The 16022-nt window shown below is 41.7% G+C and overlaps 1 protein-coding gene across 1 annotated transcript in view; it reads right to left on the minus strand.

Annotated features, from left to right (window-relative positions):
* The window catches only part of MAP7 (microtubule associated protein 7), a 105053-nt gene that overhangs the window by 7347 nt on the left and 81684 nt on the right, over positions 1 to 16022 (minus strand). The window contains exons 10-18 of the mRNA XM_054393466.1: positions 15232 to 15377; positions 13626 to 13741; positions 12949 to 13208; positions 10766 to 10949; positions 8827 to 9022; positions 5961 to 6062; positions 5625 to 5675; positions 5476 to 5533; positions 3050 to 3188 (exon numbers count right to left, since the gene is read on the minus strand). Coding sequence (XP_054249441.1) covers positions 3050 to 3188; positions 5476 to 5533; positions 5625 to 5675; positions 5961 to 6062; positions 8827 to 9022; positions 10766 to 10949; positions 12949 to 13208; positions 13626 to 13741; positions 15232 to 15377 — 1252 coding nt within the window. The remainder of the gene's footprint in view (positions 1 to 3049; positions 3189 to 5475; positions 5534 to 5624; positions 5676 to 5960; positions 6063 to 8826; positions 9023 to 10765; positions 10950 to 12948; positions 13209 to 13625; positions 13742 to 15231; positions 15378 to 16022) is intronic.

Below are 16022 nucleotides of genomic sequence, written 5' to 3' on the forward strand. Positions count from 1 at the left end.
CAGCCTGTCCTCTGCACCTTTCTGCCCTCAAGTAGATCAATGTTCCCATCCAGTTCGGTGTCATCTGCAAACTTACTGAAGGTGCACTCAGTTCCCTCACCCAGATTATTAATAAAGATACTAAAGAGAACAGGCCCCATTACTGTGCCCTAGGGAAAACCACTAGTGACTGGCCACTAACTGGATTTGACTCCATTCACCACGACTCTGTCAGCCTGGCCATCCAGCCAGTTTTTACCCAACAAAGAGTCCACCCATTCAAGCCATGAGCAGCCAGTTTCTCCAGAAGGATGTGGGAAACAGGGTCAAATGCTTTACTGAAATCTAGGTAGACTTAATCCACTGCCTTTCCCTCATCCACTAAGGGGGTTGCTGTGTCACAGATGGAGATCAGGGTCAGTCAAGCAAGACCTGTCCTTCATGAACCCATGCTGACTGGTCTTGATCACCTGGTTGCCCTGTACATGCTGTGTGATGGCACTCAAGATGATCTGCTCCATAGCCTCCTTCCCTGGTATCAAGGTCTGTAGTTCCCCAAATCCTCCTTCCAGCCCTTCCTGTAGATGTAGACTTTCCAATCTCCAGTCAATGTGACTTCCCCAGTTAGCCAGGACTGCTGGTAAATGATAGAAAGTGGCTTGGTGAGCACTTCTCAGTACCTTTGGGTAGATGCTGTCTGGCCTCATAGAACTGTGTATGTCTAAATGGTGCAGCAGGTCACTAACCATCTCCTCTTGGATTATGAGGACTTCATCCTGCTCCCTGACCTATCTTCTGTCTCAGGGGACTGGGTAGCCAGCAAACACCTGGTTCTGCTACTAAAGACTCAGTCAAAAAAAGTATTGAGTACCTCAGCCTTTTCCTTATCCTTGACCACTTTATGTGCCTTGCATCCAATAACGAATGAAGATTCTTAGTCCCCCTTTTTTTGCTAATAATTTGTTGCCTTTAATAGCACAAGACTGATTAACTTCTACTTGGGCTTTGGCCTTCAGACTTCTAATTTTCTCTCTGCACAGCCTCACAACAACTTTGTAGTCCTCCTGAGCTGCTCGTCCCTTCTTCCAAAGACCACAAATTCTCAATTTTTTCCTGAGTTGCAACCAAATCTCTCTATTCAGCCAGGCCAGCCTTCTTCCCTGCCAACTCATCTTTTTGGCACATGGAGATGGCCTCTTCCTATGCCTCTCAGACTTCCTTCCTGAAGAATGTCCAGCCTGCTCCAGAACATAACTCCTTATCTTCATGGAAATCTCTAGTAGCCTTCCAAATCACCCTCTTCCAACACTACTAGCGCAAGGCACAGAGCACCTGCACTGTCTGAGGAGTGGCCCCCAACTACTGGTATTCTGACTCCAAACACAGGTATTTCAGGTGTGGTCACTGAACACTAACCACCAGCCCTGTTCAAAGACACACATTCAGGCTAGACCCCAGTGCTCCATAAAAGAGACCCACTGACACTTAAGCTGTCTTAGTCTTTCTACAAGACTAATTGTTGTTCTAGGACTGAAAAAGACTCCTCTCCTTCACTCCCTCCTCTTAGGCATACAAGCACATGACACAAGGCACCTAGGCAAAGCTACCTTGCTTTTAAAACATGCTCAATCCTTCTGCAGACAAAAGTCAAATCTTTCTGGGAGCTGGAGTGAGACCATTTCCACCTGCTGTTGTGTGTATTATGTTATCAGGTATATCTTGATGCTAGACAGCTGCAGCACATGGGATGCAGCAGCAGTGGTGTTGGCGCCTGTGGCTTTACTCGGGTGTAAGATCTATGCTGCCATGTACTCCTTCCAATGGTTTCACAACCTGCCTGGGCTAAGCTTTACACAGTGATGCTACCAAGCACTTCAGCCGTTGCCTTCCTAGCCTGTGTCAACGCACCTCTAAAGCAGAGTCCCTCAACATCCCACCATGGCTGTTCTTTTATTCACTCTTAAGTCTCATTTATTCATTCTTCAGTTTGTCCATTCCGAGGTTTCCTCCACACAGATTACAATGCTACAGGTCAGTGGCACATTTTATATTACAAATATCAAGGTGCACATAAGGCTGGGAATGATTAACACTTAATAGCTGCTCGAGACAATTATGAGGCAGCTCTGTGCAGCTCATCCAATGCAGTTCAGTGCTGAGTGTCACTGACAGTACTTCTCTCAACAACAGCACTCATGTCAGTACCACAGCAGGCTAAGATCCCCCAGGCATACGAAGGGGCCAAGAGAGGGCAAATTCCTCCTTCAATTAGTGCCAGTCACACCCTGAAGCATACAGCCCATTACAGACTGTGTGATGCCTTCGCACATTCAAGTTTTTCCATGCATATTCTGGTACTACCTGCATAAAACATGAAAAGACTAAGGCACTATTTGGCTTTCTGCATTACTAAAAATGAAATAACTGACAGCTCATACTTATGTAACAGATTCCACTCGTTTCAGCATCAAGATTTCAAGCATTTCAACAATTTCTCAAAGTCTGAGTGACTTGCTTCATGGCTACAGAGAGATTCCAGTATGAAATATCTGCCTCCCCAAATTCTCCTTACAGCGGACAAGAGGTTTTTCATCAAAACACAAAGTCAAAATGAGTAGCTTGGTATCTCACATGAGGGACTTCTGGTTAGCAATCAAAACTTGCTAATATTTCCAGCAGTTCAGAAACCAAAACATCTAGGTTGAAAGCACAGTGCTCATTATCCCAATCACAAACTAGCGCTGCAGATCCCGAGTGGGTTTTATGAAGCTTATTTTATGGAAAAGAGCAGGGATAAAAAGCCCTTCCCATTAAGTCTCAGTTTATGTAATAAACAACACATTGCTCCAAATACTGCAAAGAATGTACTGTATTCCTACAAAATTCTTCCCAATCAGTTGGCAAAAATGGGTTACTGATAAGTGAAAAATTATAAAGTTCTTTTCTGAACACAGGAAACATTAAAATAAGCAGGAAACAATGCAGATGGAACAGCTGTCTCTGAAAATAATTTATTACTCTGGTCACCCTTCTCCTCTGAACATCATCAAGCACTTAGCAGTGCTCTTACCTGTCCATACTTAGAGGGGCTTGGTGTGAAACAATCACATGTGAACAAGTGATGGGCTGCCCATTGTGCGGAGACTGCGTTCCATGCTGAAGCTGAGATCCTCCTGCAGGTTCCAAGGGAGATGCAGGATTGGTTATGACTAGAGAGAGAAAACAGCTTTTCATAAAAGCAAGTGACATCATCTACCTGCAGATTAGTAAACAAATATTTTCTGCAAAAGCCAGCATAGTCAAGGCAAACTACAGTTTAAAAAATAAAGTTCCCACACCCTTCCCTCCCCCAGCCCACCTATTTTGTCCATTTTTTGGACATAAGCAATTTCAGGTCAAAAGTAAAGGCTACAGATTTCATAACTATTGCTTTATGGACAATGAATGTTTTACAATGATATGCACAATTCTAACACATAAATCAGTGGTCAGAACAGGCTGCTATCTGAGAGAACATTATGCTGGCACTTTTCATGCAGCAAGAGAGAGAATGGAATAGATCACTAGGAGATCATCAATTTCATACACTGGTATTTCCTGGTTCCTGTGTTGATCACTGACTGTAACCCAAAAGATAACCAAGAGGGAAAAAGAGTCCATGGAAAGAATACTCCTTTCAACAAGTGCCAAATCACTACTACAAAATGCTGTAGAGCAACACAAAATTAGAGCATCCTTGTGCTTCATCCAAGCACCACATCATAGATGTTACCGGCCTGCCTCAGGATGTTCCTTTAAAGTACAGCTACAATCTTCTGCTTTGTATCTACACAACACTAATTCATATACAGCAATTGCACACCACCCATACCAGCATCTGCTATAATCATGAGGGCATATTTATCTTGGTTACCCAAAACCTCATCTGAGAAGACACTCCTTCAACTGCTTTTGGTTTGCTAAGCTCTAAATGCTTAGCCTGAAGTCTTTTACACCAAATGTCTTAGTCTGATATTTGGCAAGTTTTTTGCGTGAAAGGTATTAGCAGTACAGGTTTCAGTATTTCTACAAGAGAAAACTACATTGGCTTTCACATTCAAAAGAGAAAGGCATAAGAAAGTTCTGCTCTGCAAAGGCAGATTGTGTCCTATTTGGAAGCAGAGGCCAAATAAATGGCAAAACCTAATGGATTTTGTTTCATTGGGCCATTCCCACAAAGGCCTCGTATTTTGTCAAACAGTAGGACTGAAAAGAATAAAGATCACCATTTGTGTGCAGTCAGAAGTCTGTTAAAACATAATAGGTGAAGTTAGAGTTGACTGAAACACACCCATTAATTCATACCTTTAACTCAACAGCATAGCTAGCTAAAGCAAAGCTGCCCTGAGGGTTTTCTCTTTCACTTGGGGCAATGGAGGTCCAATCTTCTTGTATGCCTTAGGAAACTGACTACAACCATAGTCTTCTACTGTTTTTTACCTCATTCAGAAAAGCACTGATCGTAGGTTATAGAGTCTTTTATAGTTTCAAGAATTATTTAAGTGGTTTGTAGCACCATCAGCACCTGCAGCAAAAGATGGCATCCTGGATGCATTCTGTATTAGCAGTTCCCAAACTTCCCCCTTCCCTATCTCTAAGATAATACATAATCAGCTTCCAAACCCTTGTAATGAAATCTATGTCCAAAGGTATCCTGGCAGTGCTAATTTAAACATAAAAACTGTAAACATTAAAAAAAGAAGAAAGTATATGCAGCCACTCCTCCATGTTGAAACAAAGATCAGTGCCATTTAATCTGTTATGCTACAACAGGATAAAGGCATTTGATAGCTTGACTTCAGTATTTTTAAATACTGCTAATCTATACTTGGTGATTGTTGAACAGGAGTTACATTTTATTTTGCTTCCTTCATTGTAAGTATTAAACTCTTACATAAAACTCTACTTAAAAGGGCCAGGAAAAAATTATAGGAGAAACAGAATAGAAGGGAAGACTGCAAGTGTGCATGTGACAGGGAAACTCTAAACTTCTGTAGGAGCTGAGTTTTAAAAGAAACAGCAAGGCAAAAGGCACAGAAGAGAGAAATCACAGGGAGATGTTTGGATAATGAATGGTTTGTTTTGATGACTGAGATGAAATAATCTTTTGAGACAATGGAATCTGCAACAATCACATCTATAATACTACGCAAAGGAAACATTTGTAATCAGAATCAGGAAGGGATTTGTTTCTTTTGACTTCATAAATAAAACTTAGCCAGCCACTGCACAGAACACCCTTGTGACTAAGCTGCTAAACCATCTGACTCCTTTAGCAATGGCTACCTACCTATACAGAAAGGCTAAATAAATAACATCTGCTAAGATTTCAGTTATATTCCCCTCATGGTTTTCTTTACCACGATGCGTGCTGCATTTCAGACCTGTATCTCAGACTGTTGTGCTTAGTAGGCATTGATTCACCTATTTTGCTGAGAGCACAGTGAAACACAGTACCTGCTTCGCCAGTGCTATTTGCCTTTGATATATGTCCATTTTGCTGGTCACTGGTTTTCTACAAAGGAAGCACAGTTTTGTAAATTAATAACAGCACAAAAGAAGTGAAACATGCCCAATATTTACGCTTGTTGAGTAGCAGCACTGACCTTATCTACAGCTTCTACACGCCTAGTTCTCTTCATGATCTCCTCAAGCCTCTACAAAGAAAAGCAAAAGGTTAAATTATGTTTTCTGGCATTCACTTAAAAACATCTCTCCCGAACCACAACTACTTGCCATTTATCTGTTGCATCAGCTTATTGCAAGAATAATAATGATAATTTGTTACTGTCGGCAATTTTCCTTTCACCTTCACATCAGGCAGAGGAGGACTGCAGCTTTTCTGAGGGTATATTTATGTCATGGATAACTTTCTACAACTGAGGTGCAAACCAACTGCTATAGCAAAATGAATTGCAGTTTCTCTGCATACACTGAGTTACCTTCTTCCTTTCCAAGCGCTCTTGCTCTTCTCTTTGGAAATGCTTCTCACGTTCTAATCGAATCCGCTCCGCCTCTTCCCGTAGGCGAGCCTCCTCTTCTTTCTGAGTTGATGGTAAAGGAAAAAGAACTGAGAAATAATTCACTACTTAAGGATAAATTTACACTGATATCTGCTTAACTATGCATATCTATAACACCCTGAAAAGAAACTTTCAGGGTTTACAAGTCACCAACAGCCTTTTCAGACTGAACTGCACATTTGTTGGTTATTCTCCATGTTTTGTGTATCATTAAGAGATGTGTAGCTAAACAACAGACACCATATTTGGTTCTGTGCTTGTTCTGGGGCACATGAATGGAAACACAGCAGATGAAAAACAACGAATAGATTCCCTAAACTTCAGCATTAAAACAGCAGTCAGGAAAGTATCAAAGAGATTCATGTTTTGAGTGGTGGATGGTTCTGAGAATCAAACAAAAGCAGTAGAATATTTTATTTGACCAACAGATATTGCTTAATAAGACCAAGGACAAACAGAAACAGATATATTTGCACAAGCTTTCCATTCCTGCTTTTTAAATCAAATGTAAAACTTGTCTGGAATATACTGTAGAGAGGCCTTGCTCCCTGACAGTGAAAGTGTTGTATGATGGAATTACTACAATTCTTCACTTGTTATGGTTGTAACATCCAAAACCATTTGGCCATGTGGTTGGTTTCTAGGGGGGGATGTACCTCACTTTGGCACTTCAGAGAAACCAGCATGCATCTTCTTAACAAGGAAACTGTAGTTTCTAAGCATATTCACTAACATAATCACATGCATATAGAGAACAACCAGGGAATCAGGTCCAGTCAGCATGGGTTTATGAAGGGCAGGTCCTGCCTGACCAACCTGATCTCCTTCTATGACAGCATGACCCAACTGTTGGATGAGGGAAAGGCTGTGGGTATTGTCTACCTAGACAATAAAAAAAAAAAGCCTTTGACACCGTTTCCCACAGAATTCTCATGGACAAACTGGCTGCTCGTGGCTTGGTTGAGCACAGGCTCTGCTGGATAAGCACTGGCTGGGCGAAGAGGCCCAAAGAGTGGTGTCAGTGGAGATATATCCAGCTGGTGGCTGGTCACAAGTGGTGCTCAGTGTTTGGACCATTTCTATTTAACAACTTTATTGATGATCTTGATGAAGACATGGAATGTGTCATCAGTAAGTTCACAGATGACACCAAGTTAGGTGGGAGTGTTGATCTGCATGAAGGTAGGGAGGCTCTACAGATGGACTTGGATAGATTGGATCGATGGGCCAACGTTAATGGGATGGGTTTCAATGAGGCCAAATGCCAGGTCCTGCACTTGGGTCACAACAATCCCAAGCAATGCTCCAGGTCTGGAGAAGTGTGGCTGGAAAGCTGTCTGGCAGAAAGGGACCTGGGGGTTCTAATCAACAAGCAGCTGAATATGAGCAAGCAGTGTGTCCAGGTGGCCAAGAAAGCCAATGGCATCCTGGCTTGTATCAGAAATGCTGTGTCCAGCAGGAGTAGGGAGGTGATTGTCCTCTTGTACTCAGCTCTGGTGAGGCCACACCTTGAGTATTGTGTTCAGTTTTGGGTACCTCAATAAAAGAAAGATGTCAAGGTGCTGAAGCAAGTGCAAAGGAGAGCAACAAAGCTGGGGAAGGGCCTGGAGAATAAATGTGATCAAGAGTGACTGAAGGAGCTGGGGCTGTTCAGTTTGAAAAAGAGGAGGCTGAAGGGAGACCTCATTGCTCTCTACAACTATCTGAAAGGACATTGTGGAGAGGCTGATGCTGGTCTCTTCTCGCAGGTGATTAGTAATAGAACAAGAGGGAACAGCCTCAAGCTGTGACTCAGTAGGCTTAGACTGGAAAAAAAAATTCATGGAAAGAGTGGTCAGGCTTTGGAATGGACTGCCCAGAGAGGTGGTTGAGTCACCAACCCTGGATGTGTTTAAAGGTTGCTTGGATGTGGTGCCTGGGGATATGGTTTAGGAATGAATCTTGTAGAGTAGGATTATTGGTTGGACTTGGTGATCCTGAGGGTCTATTCCAACCTGAATGTTTCTGTGATTCTGTGATAATCCTTTAAACATTTATTTTTAGAAATATACATTTAATTACATGCCAGAAGAAAAAACAAATGTCTATGAGGCAGACTGAAGTGCTGAATTTTGGAGGGAAGCGCATATAAGAAGTAAGAGCATGTGTGAGAAGAAAAGAATCCTAGCCAAAGTGCTTACCACAGCTTCTCCTGAAGTCAATAAACGATCAGCATGCCCACCCAATATGAGAACACTTGAAAAACAGTATTTTGATTTGTTTACTCTTAGGTCTTCTGAGTAGCTGCTCTGATACCAGGACTGTACTCCTTGACGTGATGAAAGTGATCAAAACCCATTCCTCTCACTTGTTCCACACAAAAGCAATATTGGGCAATGTCTCCAACACTCTGAATAGTTAGTTAACTTGGCACTTAAACTTTTTATAACTGTGGGGATAAAATATTCTGTGGTATAACACCATTCATTAAAACCCTCCACTACAACTCTGCTGACTTTTCCATCACAATCTGTCAGGAATAGGAAAGGATTTTTCTCTAATAAATTATACAGGGAAAAAAAAAAAAACAAATCCAAAACTCATCTTCCTAGTACATGTTTTTGTCAAGAAAAATCTTTACTCTTTGAACCACTCTATGGAATGAACTTTGCCCCAACTCAATTCCCTTTATACGCTGAACTTAAATTTTAGAGATGCCTCTAATCTAGGTGCTGCATTAGAGATGTTGCTTTATCCGCTTCGCTGCCAACCAGACTGGCATGGGAATTCCAAGAGGGGAGCACACCTGTTTCTGAATGCGCTCCATCTCTTCTTTCTCCTTCTGTTCTCTCTCTTCTGCCTGTCGGCGCAGACGTTCTTCCTTTTCCCGCTCCTCCTCTACATCCTTTCTTTTTTTTTCTGCTTCCTGTCTGCGAGCTTCTTCCTCTTCTCGCCTCGCTCTTTCTTCAGCTATCCTCTGTGATAGCTCCTCCTTCTTTTGCCTGCAATCATGAAACAAGCGTACGAAAAGTAAGGAAAAGAGAGAAAGGAAAAAAAATAAAAATAATACCACCAGATTCCTGAGCAGCTGGATAGATTTTGCACTGCTGTCTCATTCATAAATTGTTCTGCTTCCAGCAGGGGCCAAAGGAGAAGCTCTATGAAACAAAAAACTTTGCAAGACAACAGCAAGGCCTCTCCAGCTTGTGCCTGGTTTCACCAATACAGGACTTGCATAGCTTCTGACTCAGAAACAATATCAATGACTTCAACACATCTTGCAAAGCACTTTCTGCAATTTCATTTCATCATATTTTGAAATATGATGAAATGAAATCAAACTTTTTTTGGAATCAAACTTATCTTGACATTTGAGTGTTACCACCTAACCTCACCTAAAGCTTCCTCTGTCCTTGTGTTATGGGTGTGAATAACTTTTCCCCTTCACCTTCGATGTTAATACAGTTATTTAGGACTTTGTAGCTTATCAAATCCCCACTGAGAATTAGAGGACAGGCAGTCTTCCTAGATTAAGAATTGTCATCTATTTAGTAGATTTTCATATGTGAGCTGTTCTATACAGGTGATCTTCCTTGATGTCTGTCTGCATTTGTTTTCCTAGTTTTACTATCTCAAAAAATATAAAACTCAATGTTTAAGACATGGATTCACTTTGGATAGTTCAGAATGACGTTTTCATTTCATTCTACTTTTATACTAACTTGTAACAGTTCATTTATTTTGTTGACCATGACTCATGTGGTACTTCATATACTCAATTTCAAAGAAGATTGCTTCCCTTAGAAATAAATAGCCCAGAGAATACCACCACCATGTAAGTTAGGATCATTTCCATATATGCATTCCTTTATGCTTAGCAGTACTGCAGTTCAGCTTCTATTTTGTACCTCAGCAACATAAGACACATCTGAATCTCTTCACAACTTCTTTAGCTCACTGAAGACAGCTTTATCTGACAGGCCAAAACTCCTTTCAGGTTCATTTATGAAGGCACTGCACAGAGACTGAATCAGTATTTAATCACCATACTACTGTTATGCCACTATGGCTTTTTTCTTTAAAATTCTTTTTTAGAGGGACCAGGCTGTGAGTGAAGCTATTTTAACTGGTTTTGCCTTGTTCCTACATTAAGCAGTGTTATTAAACAACTCAAACAAGTCCCAGAGGCATGGCAGTCCTCTAAAAAGGTGCTCAACTAGTGTTATAGCCACAGTCATAAGTATTCAGATGGCTACTCGTTTGCTAATAGTAAACAAGACACAGCACCAATCACACTCCAAAACTGCTGGGAGTCTTGATTTTAAATGAGAAAACAAAAAGGTTTAAGTCACAGCTGCTGACACCATCCATGGTAGAGATCATACAATTCAAAGTAAGAGACATTGTGCCAGTCACCAAGCTTGAAAACAGCTGTGCAGAGATCTCTAGCTTCAAAGTATAGTTTTGTTCATCTCTGAGGAAACAATGAACCACTGCAACAAAGATCTGTTCTCTCCTCCTGTCCTATTTTGAAGGACTATGTGGGATAAGTTTTAACCTTACAGATCTGCTTATGTGTACGTTGTGCCTGTGAAACACCTTGAGGTAAAATTAGTCTTTGGGAGCAACTCACAGCTCCCGAATTTCACTATTGCGCTTTATACATCACAATATATCAGAATATACCCAAGGTGCTAGGAAGGTGCTAAAAATATATCTTCTCCACTGCAGAAGTCTAGAATCACCTTTCAAGTTCTTCTCTCTCCCTCCTTTCTTGCTCCTCCCGTGTCCGCTGCTCACGGGCAAGGCGCCTTTTCTCAGTCAAAAGCCTTGTTGCTTCTTCAGGGTCAGTTGTACCTGCAGAGGCCTTCGTGGGGACTGGTGGTGAAGAAAGAACTGGTGGAGCAGGAGGTAGGGATGGGCTGGCTGCTGAAACAGATGGGAAGGAAAACTTGTTCATACAGACACAGTAGATTGTTTGAACTGTCAACGGAATCAGATTCTGATCTTGGGGAGATACATGTAAAGTAAGTCATAGGGAACTGCCAGGAGATGATTGAATGAATCTCCATTTCTAACCACCCTTTCAGATGTTAAAGCATTTTCCTCACCTCACTATCAGCTTCCAAGAGAGGTTTCCTCACTCGTTCCCCTCTCCTACATCTCATCATATATACAAACACAAATTCAGCTGCTTGCCCTCTGTTGAATGCTCACATGTGCTCACTCCTGTGCAGGTCTTTCTATAACTACTTCAGGGCTTTCACCTTGTATTCAAATGATACCTGTACACCAGTAAATCCAAGAGTGCCAGGGCCTGTTCTCTAGCCCTGAGGTGAGTCGGCACAGTTTAGCCTCAGCCAGAGCACTGTTCTCTCACATTATCAAACAGGTATTCATCCCACCCCTAGGGAACAGTCTGGCCTGTACTAACCTCCAAGATGTTAGCTGAGAACTTAGAAAATTCTGGGATTGTCAGATATCAAGGGTAAGTAATTTGATCACCTTAAAGCTTGAGAACCCCTTTATAGCTATACTCTTTGTAGTCCAGGAGACAGAAGGTCAGAAAATGTGGGACTACAATTACAATCTGGATCAGAAACATGCTGGAGAGCCTTTTTAATAGTTAAACAGTACAATGACAGAGTCTCTGTGCCTCTGCCCCTTTTAGTTTACTAATATTGACAAAGGCAGGGCTGTCACTCTTGAAAGGAGAACAGCTTTGTGCTACTTGGGGCTCACTTCTTGCCTCAGGTGCTGAAGCTGGCAGCATAACAACAAGTTTGTTTAATGCACACCTGCCCTGCTGTCAGGAAAAATGTGACAACAGCTTGCACAGGCACACCCAAAATGCCTTTAAAACTACACTGGTATTAGTGAAGTCATGTGAGATCTGCCTGCAACACCTTATTTAGCTCCATCAGTGATCACTACCTGCTGACCTGGCTCCTGTGACTACAACAGCTGGCAGGTAGCTGAGCCAGACAGGCTAAAGGCCAATGCAGTGAACTGAAAAAATCAGCTAATTTTGCTTGCAACACAGGCCTAGGAGAAGCAGCAATGTTTCTCTAGCCCCAAATGCTACACTTGCCCCTCTCTCTAGATTCTTGCAAGTTTTGGCAGTTTGAGCCTTTATGTGCAGTACAAAGCCTGCCCTCTAATCTCACATGTGAAATGCTTAGCCTGAGGTCACAAATGTTTGGTCTCAACCATCACTTCCTCTGGCTTTGGTGAAAGACACTCAGTTTGAAGTGCCACTCACCACTCCTTCTCTTCTACCTCTCTCCACCAGTTTCTTTGATGTGAATACAAACTACTTCACTTCTCAGTATCTTTATCACACATACCCTGTTTCCATACTAAGTGTCCTTCTTTCAATCTCAAATTTTGGCTGACTCTGCAAAGAAGCTGAGCCTCTCTTCCGCTGGAGCTAACCCAAACAAGCATTGCAATGTTTCACTTGTACTGGGGAACTATGACTTGCACACACGTGCAAAGATATCTTTGCAAATCCCTGAAAATCTTCTAAAAGGAAGCCTTCTCCTAAAAAGGAAACAGGTAAAGAGGTTATCAGAAGAGCATGAAAACTCATGCTAACATGGCAATTACCTCATCACTTCTTTACATGCCCACAGCCAACAGATGCACCCTATGTGACAGGACCTGGGTATCCCCATCGAAAAGGACAAAGAAGAGGATGTGAAGCCACATTGTGTGAGGCAGGCCTGCATGTTGTTTTGACTGTTACAAGCAAGAGGGCTGCAACCTGCTTACACTTTCCTCATCATCACATTACACATGCAGCAATGTTCTGAAGAATTTGGATTAATGTTTGATAGAAAAGTACTGAAAGCTACATTGTTGCAGGGTGGGAAGAATATAAGAGATTCTCAGACATTTCTGAATCTAAAGGAAGTTCTCTCCTTACCTTGAGTGAGCTCTGCCTGGATAGTGAGCTCTTCCCTTGCAGATTCTCCTTTACTCTCTTCTGTCCTCTCCTCACTGGCCTTTTCAACTTCCTTTTCTGATCTTTTCTTCTCAGTCTCTGGTTTGACCTCCTTTTTGACTGGCCGGATGTTGCCAGGAGAAGGAGGACGTGCCTGAGTAGAGGAAACTTTGGAGGAACCAGGTGGGGAAGTTACCTGCTTGGGTGTGCCAGGCAAAAAAGGCAAAGACTTTGATGCGTGCCTGTGTAAGCAAAGAGTGCCAATCATTAACAGGCATGCTCTGCTGGACATCACCTACATATCACTTCTACAACTACAATAGCTAAAAGTAAAACAACTTCTCTATTTCTCTGCTATCAAGCAGGACTGCTCCAGCAACTGATTACCTTTCAGGCCAAATACTTCTCTTTACAGCTCTCCAGATATGTGAGCACTAAGCCCAGCCAAGAGGAAAAAAACCCCAAACAGGTTATCTTCTCCCTCCTTCCCCTTCCTCAAAGCAGTAGTAATGTTTTTCTAAAAGCAAGACTGTCTTTCCTTTGTTGCAGAGAGAAAACCCCTAAATTACCAAATAAGTTTCCAATGTTTCACATTTGCTTAATAGAACAATCAGAGCTGCCTATAGCTCAACCCGCAGCTAGGCATGTACTTGTCTTACCAAACTGGAGAGGGAGCTGGTGATCTAGCTTTGGGATTGGAAGAAAAATGACCTCCTTTAAAGGTGGCTGAGAAGCTGGATGACAAATGGTCTCTCTCTTTTTCTTTTTTGTCAGTCTATAGTTCATCAAACAAAAAGACAAAGTCAAGCCAGAGTTCACATGGCTAAAGAAAGCAAAGCAAGCTCAGTTAAGGATGTGGGGTTGGGAAGCTGGGAAAAAGCAGTGCTGAGTCAATAGTTTCTACAGACTGTTTAACAAGTTCATTAATACAGACCCTGTAATCTGACACCACCTTTGTCAGTAAATATGCATCTGACTACAATAATTTTAATCACGTTCTCTACTATCCTAGGACATGTAATGGGCTTTGTAGAGACTGATTTTAACATATGCAAAAGATTACCTTTTAAGGTTTGATCCTTGCTGATTGCCACAACAATACTCCCCATCCAGTACTCCCCATAAACCCGGGATTTCTTTTAAAGAAAGGGCAAAACATTACCTGCACCCTGCCTAGGCTTGCACCTAGTCACAGTCCCCACAGAGCGCAAGATTTTTGTTTCTATGCCTATATGTGAACACCACAGATACCCCCAAAGCCCTCAAGCGTGGTACAACAATTTTGTCTTTTTTTTTTTTTTTGATGATTTCACAGCACATACTTTATTTTTGCCAGACTCTTATACATGTTAGCAAGTTCCTCTTTACTTCTTTTTCAACTCAGATTTTAACTCATATTTCTGTTATAGCTCTGTTTTTTATGAACAGAACTACTGATTTAAAGATACATATCAGAATTTTGGCAACTGTATACTTCCTCTATTTAACTATAGATGGAAAACTACAGTTTTTTGGAACAATGAGCTCAGACTTCACTCTTCTCACATTCTAAACAAACTCACCCTGTAGAGTACAAGGAAAAATATAACTGCTCACATTCAGCAAACAATATCTGAACTGAAGCTGACTGTATCCCATTGGCTTGGAGCAGACTCAAGATGAATTTGGTCTGCCTGCATCATGCTGTCCTGATCTTCCCCGGAAGCTCAGTTCAGTCACAGTACTGCTACCAAATAATTCAGAATGAATAGCTGATCTGTGGAAAACCTCATTTACAAACCATGCTTCTAAACCACCCTCTTCCTTCTAAATAAGGAAAAGTTTACTATCTTGATCTAAGAAAGTAAAGTTGAAGTGACAGTGGCCTCAGAGGATATGAAATTCTACAGGATTTGTGGTTGCTGGGAAAAACAGATTCCCCACTGAGGGAAAAGCTGCAACACCAGTTTGGGCCTTACAAGGCAGAACAGAACCTACACTGTGAGTGCCCCATGAGAGGATGAAGTATCCACTCTGCAAACATGGGTGTCTGTCAAACACGGGTGTTTGTCCACATTGATTCTTCAGTGCATAATCAGGGCATGTTACCACAGAATGTAGTATATTGCAGTAAAAAAAGCAGTGCTCTACAAAAGAAATTGGAGAGGGTGGGAAGGGGAGAATCAGACTTAGGCAAGTACCCTTAAAACTCTTCCTGCCCTAACAAGCAATGTGTCAGGTGCTGAAGGCATGAGACGCTAGCTTCGGTACACCCGGCATGCTTACCCCCGCGGGATGCGTTGTTCTCCTACGTCCAACAGCATCAGTAGAGGCATAAAGTTTCGCTCGTTCTGAATTCCTACAGCTCATGGTCTTGTAGGACAGAGGACTGAGGGGGCTGCAAGATGCTGAACGGGGACAAATGGGGATAACTACGGTGTTTGTTTCGTTTGTTAGTTATAAATTTCAGTTAGAGAGCAGCATTGTAGAATTGACAGAGGAAAGCCAGCAGGAACAGAAATAACCGAGAAAGACAGAAAAGAAAGAAAGTATTAATATACAGAGGAAAAGCAAATTATCAAGTCAGAGCCATCATTTGATACACTAGCTTGGACACACAGAGTAGGGATGCAGTTTCAATAGGCATTCATGTACTTTTCCATTTGCAAACTCCTAATTTCTTTTAAATAAATAAAGAAGTATGCCACAACTGGGTAGCAGAAGGTAACAAGGTCTTTCTGTTGAGTTTTTATACAGCTGCTGGTTCTGAAAAAGCAGTGGACACAATGGCTGATCTGACTGGCTAGCTTGCGTATGCCTTGACATGAGTTTCAATTACATTCAGAATAGAAAATTAGCAAACTAAAATCAGAATGCCTATTAATTGGTCTTGGAAGTGAAGGAGAATTACAGGAGATACAAACAAATATCAAAACACATTACCAACACAAAACAGTTTCCTCTAGGAAATCAATGAAATTGCTACCTACAGTTTCTAGCAAGCAGTGTGTTTTTAAAAAGCCTTCTTTTAGGAATAGCTAAACCCCACCCGCTTAAGAAGTTCTAAAATGTTTTGA

The sequence above is a fragment of the Indicator indicator genome, chromosome 2 (genome assembly GCF_027791375.1).
Source record: "Indicator indicator isolate 239-I01 chromosome 2, UM_Iind_1.1, whole genome shotgun sequence".
In the NCBI taxonomy this organism is placed as follows: Eukaryota; Metazoa; Chordata; class Aves; order Piciformes; family Indicatoridae; genus Indicator; species Indicator indicator.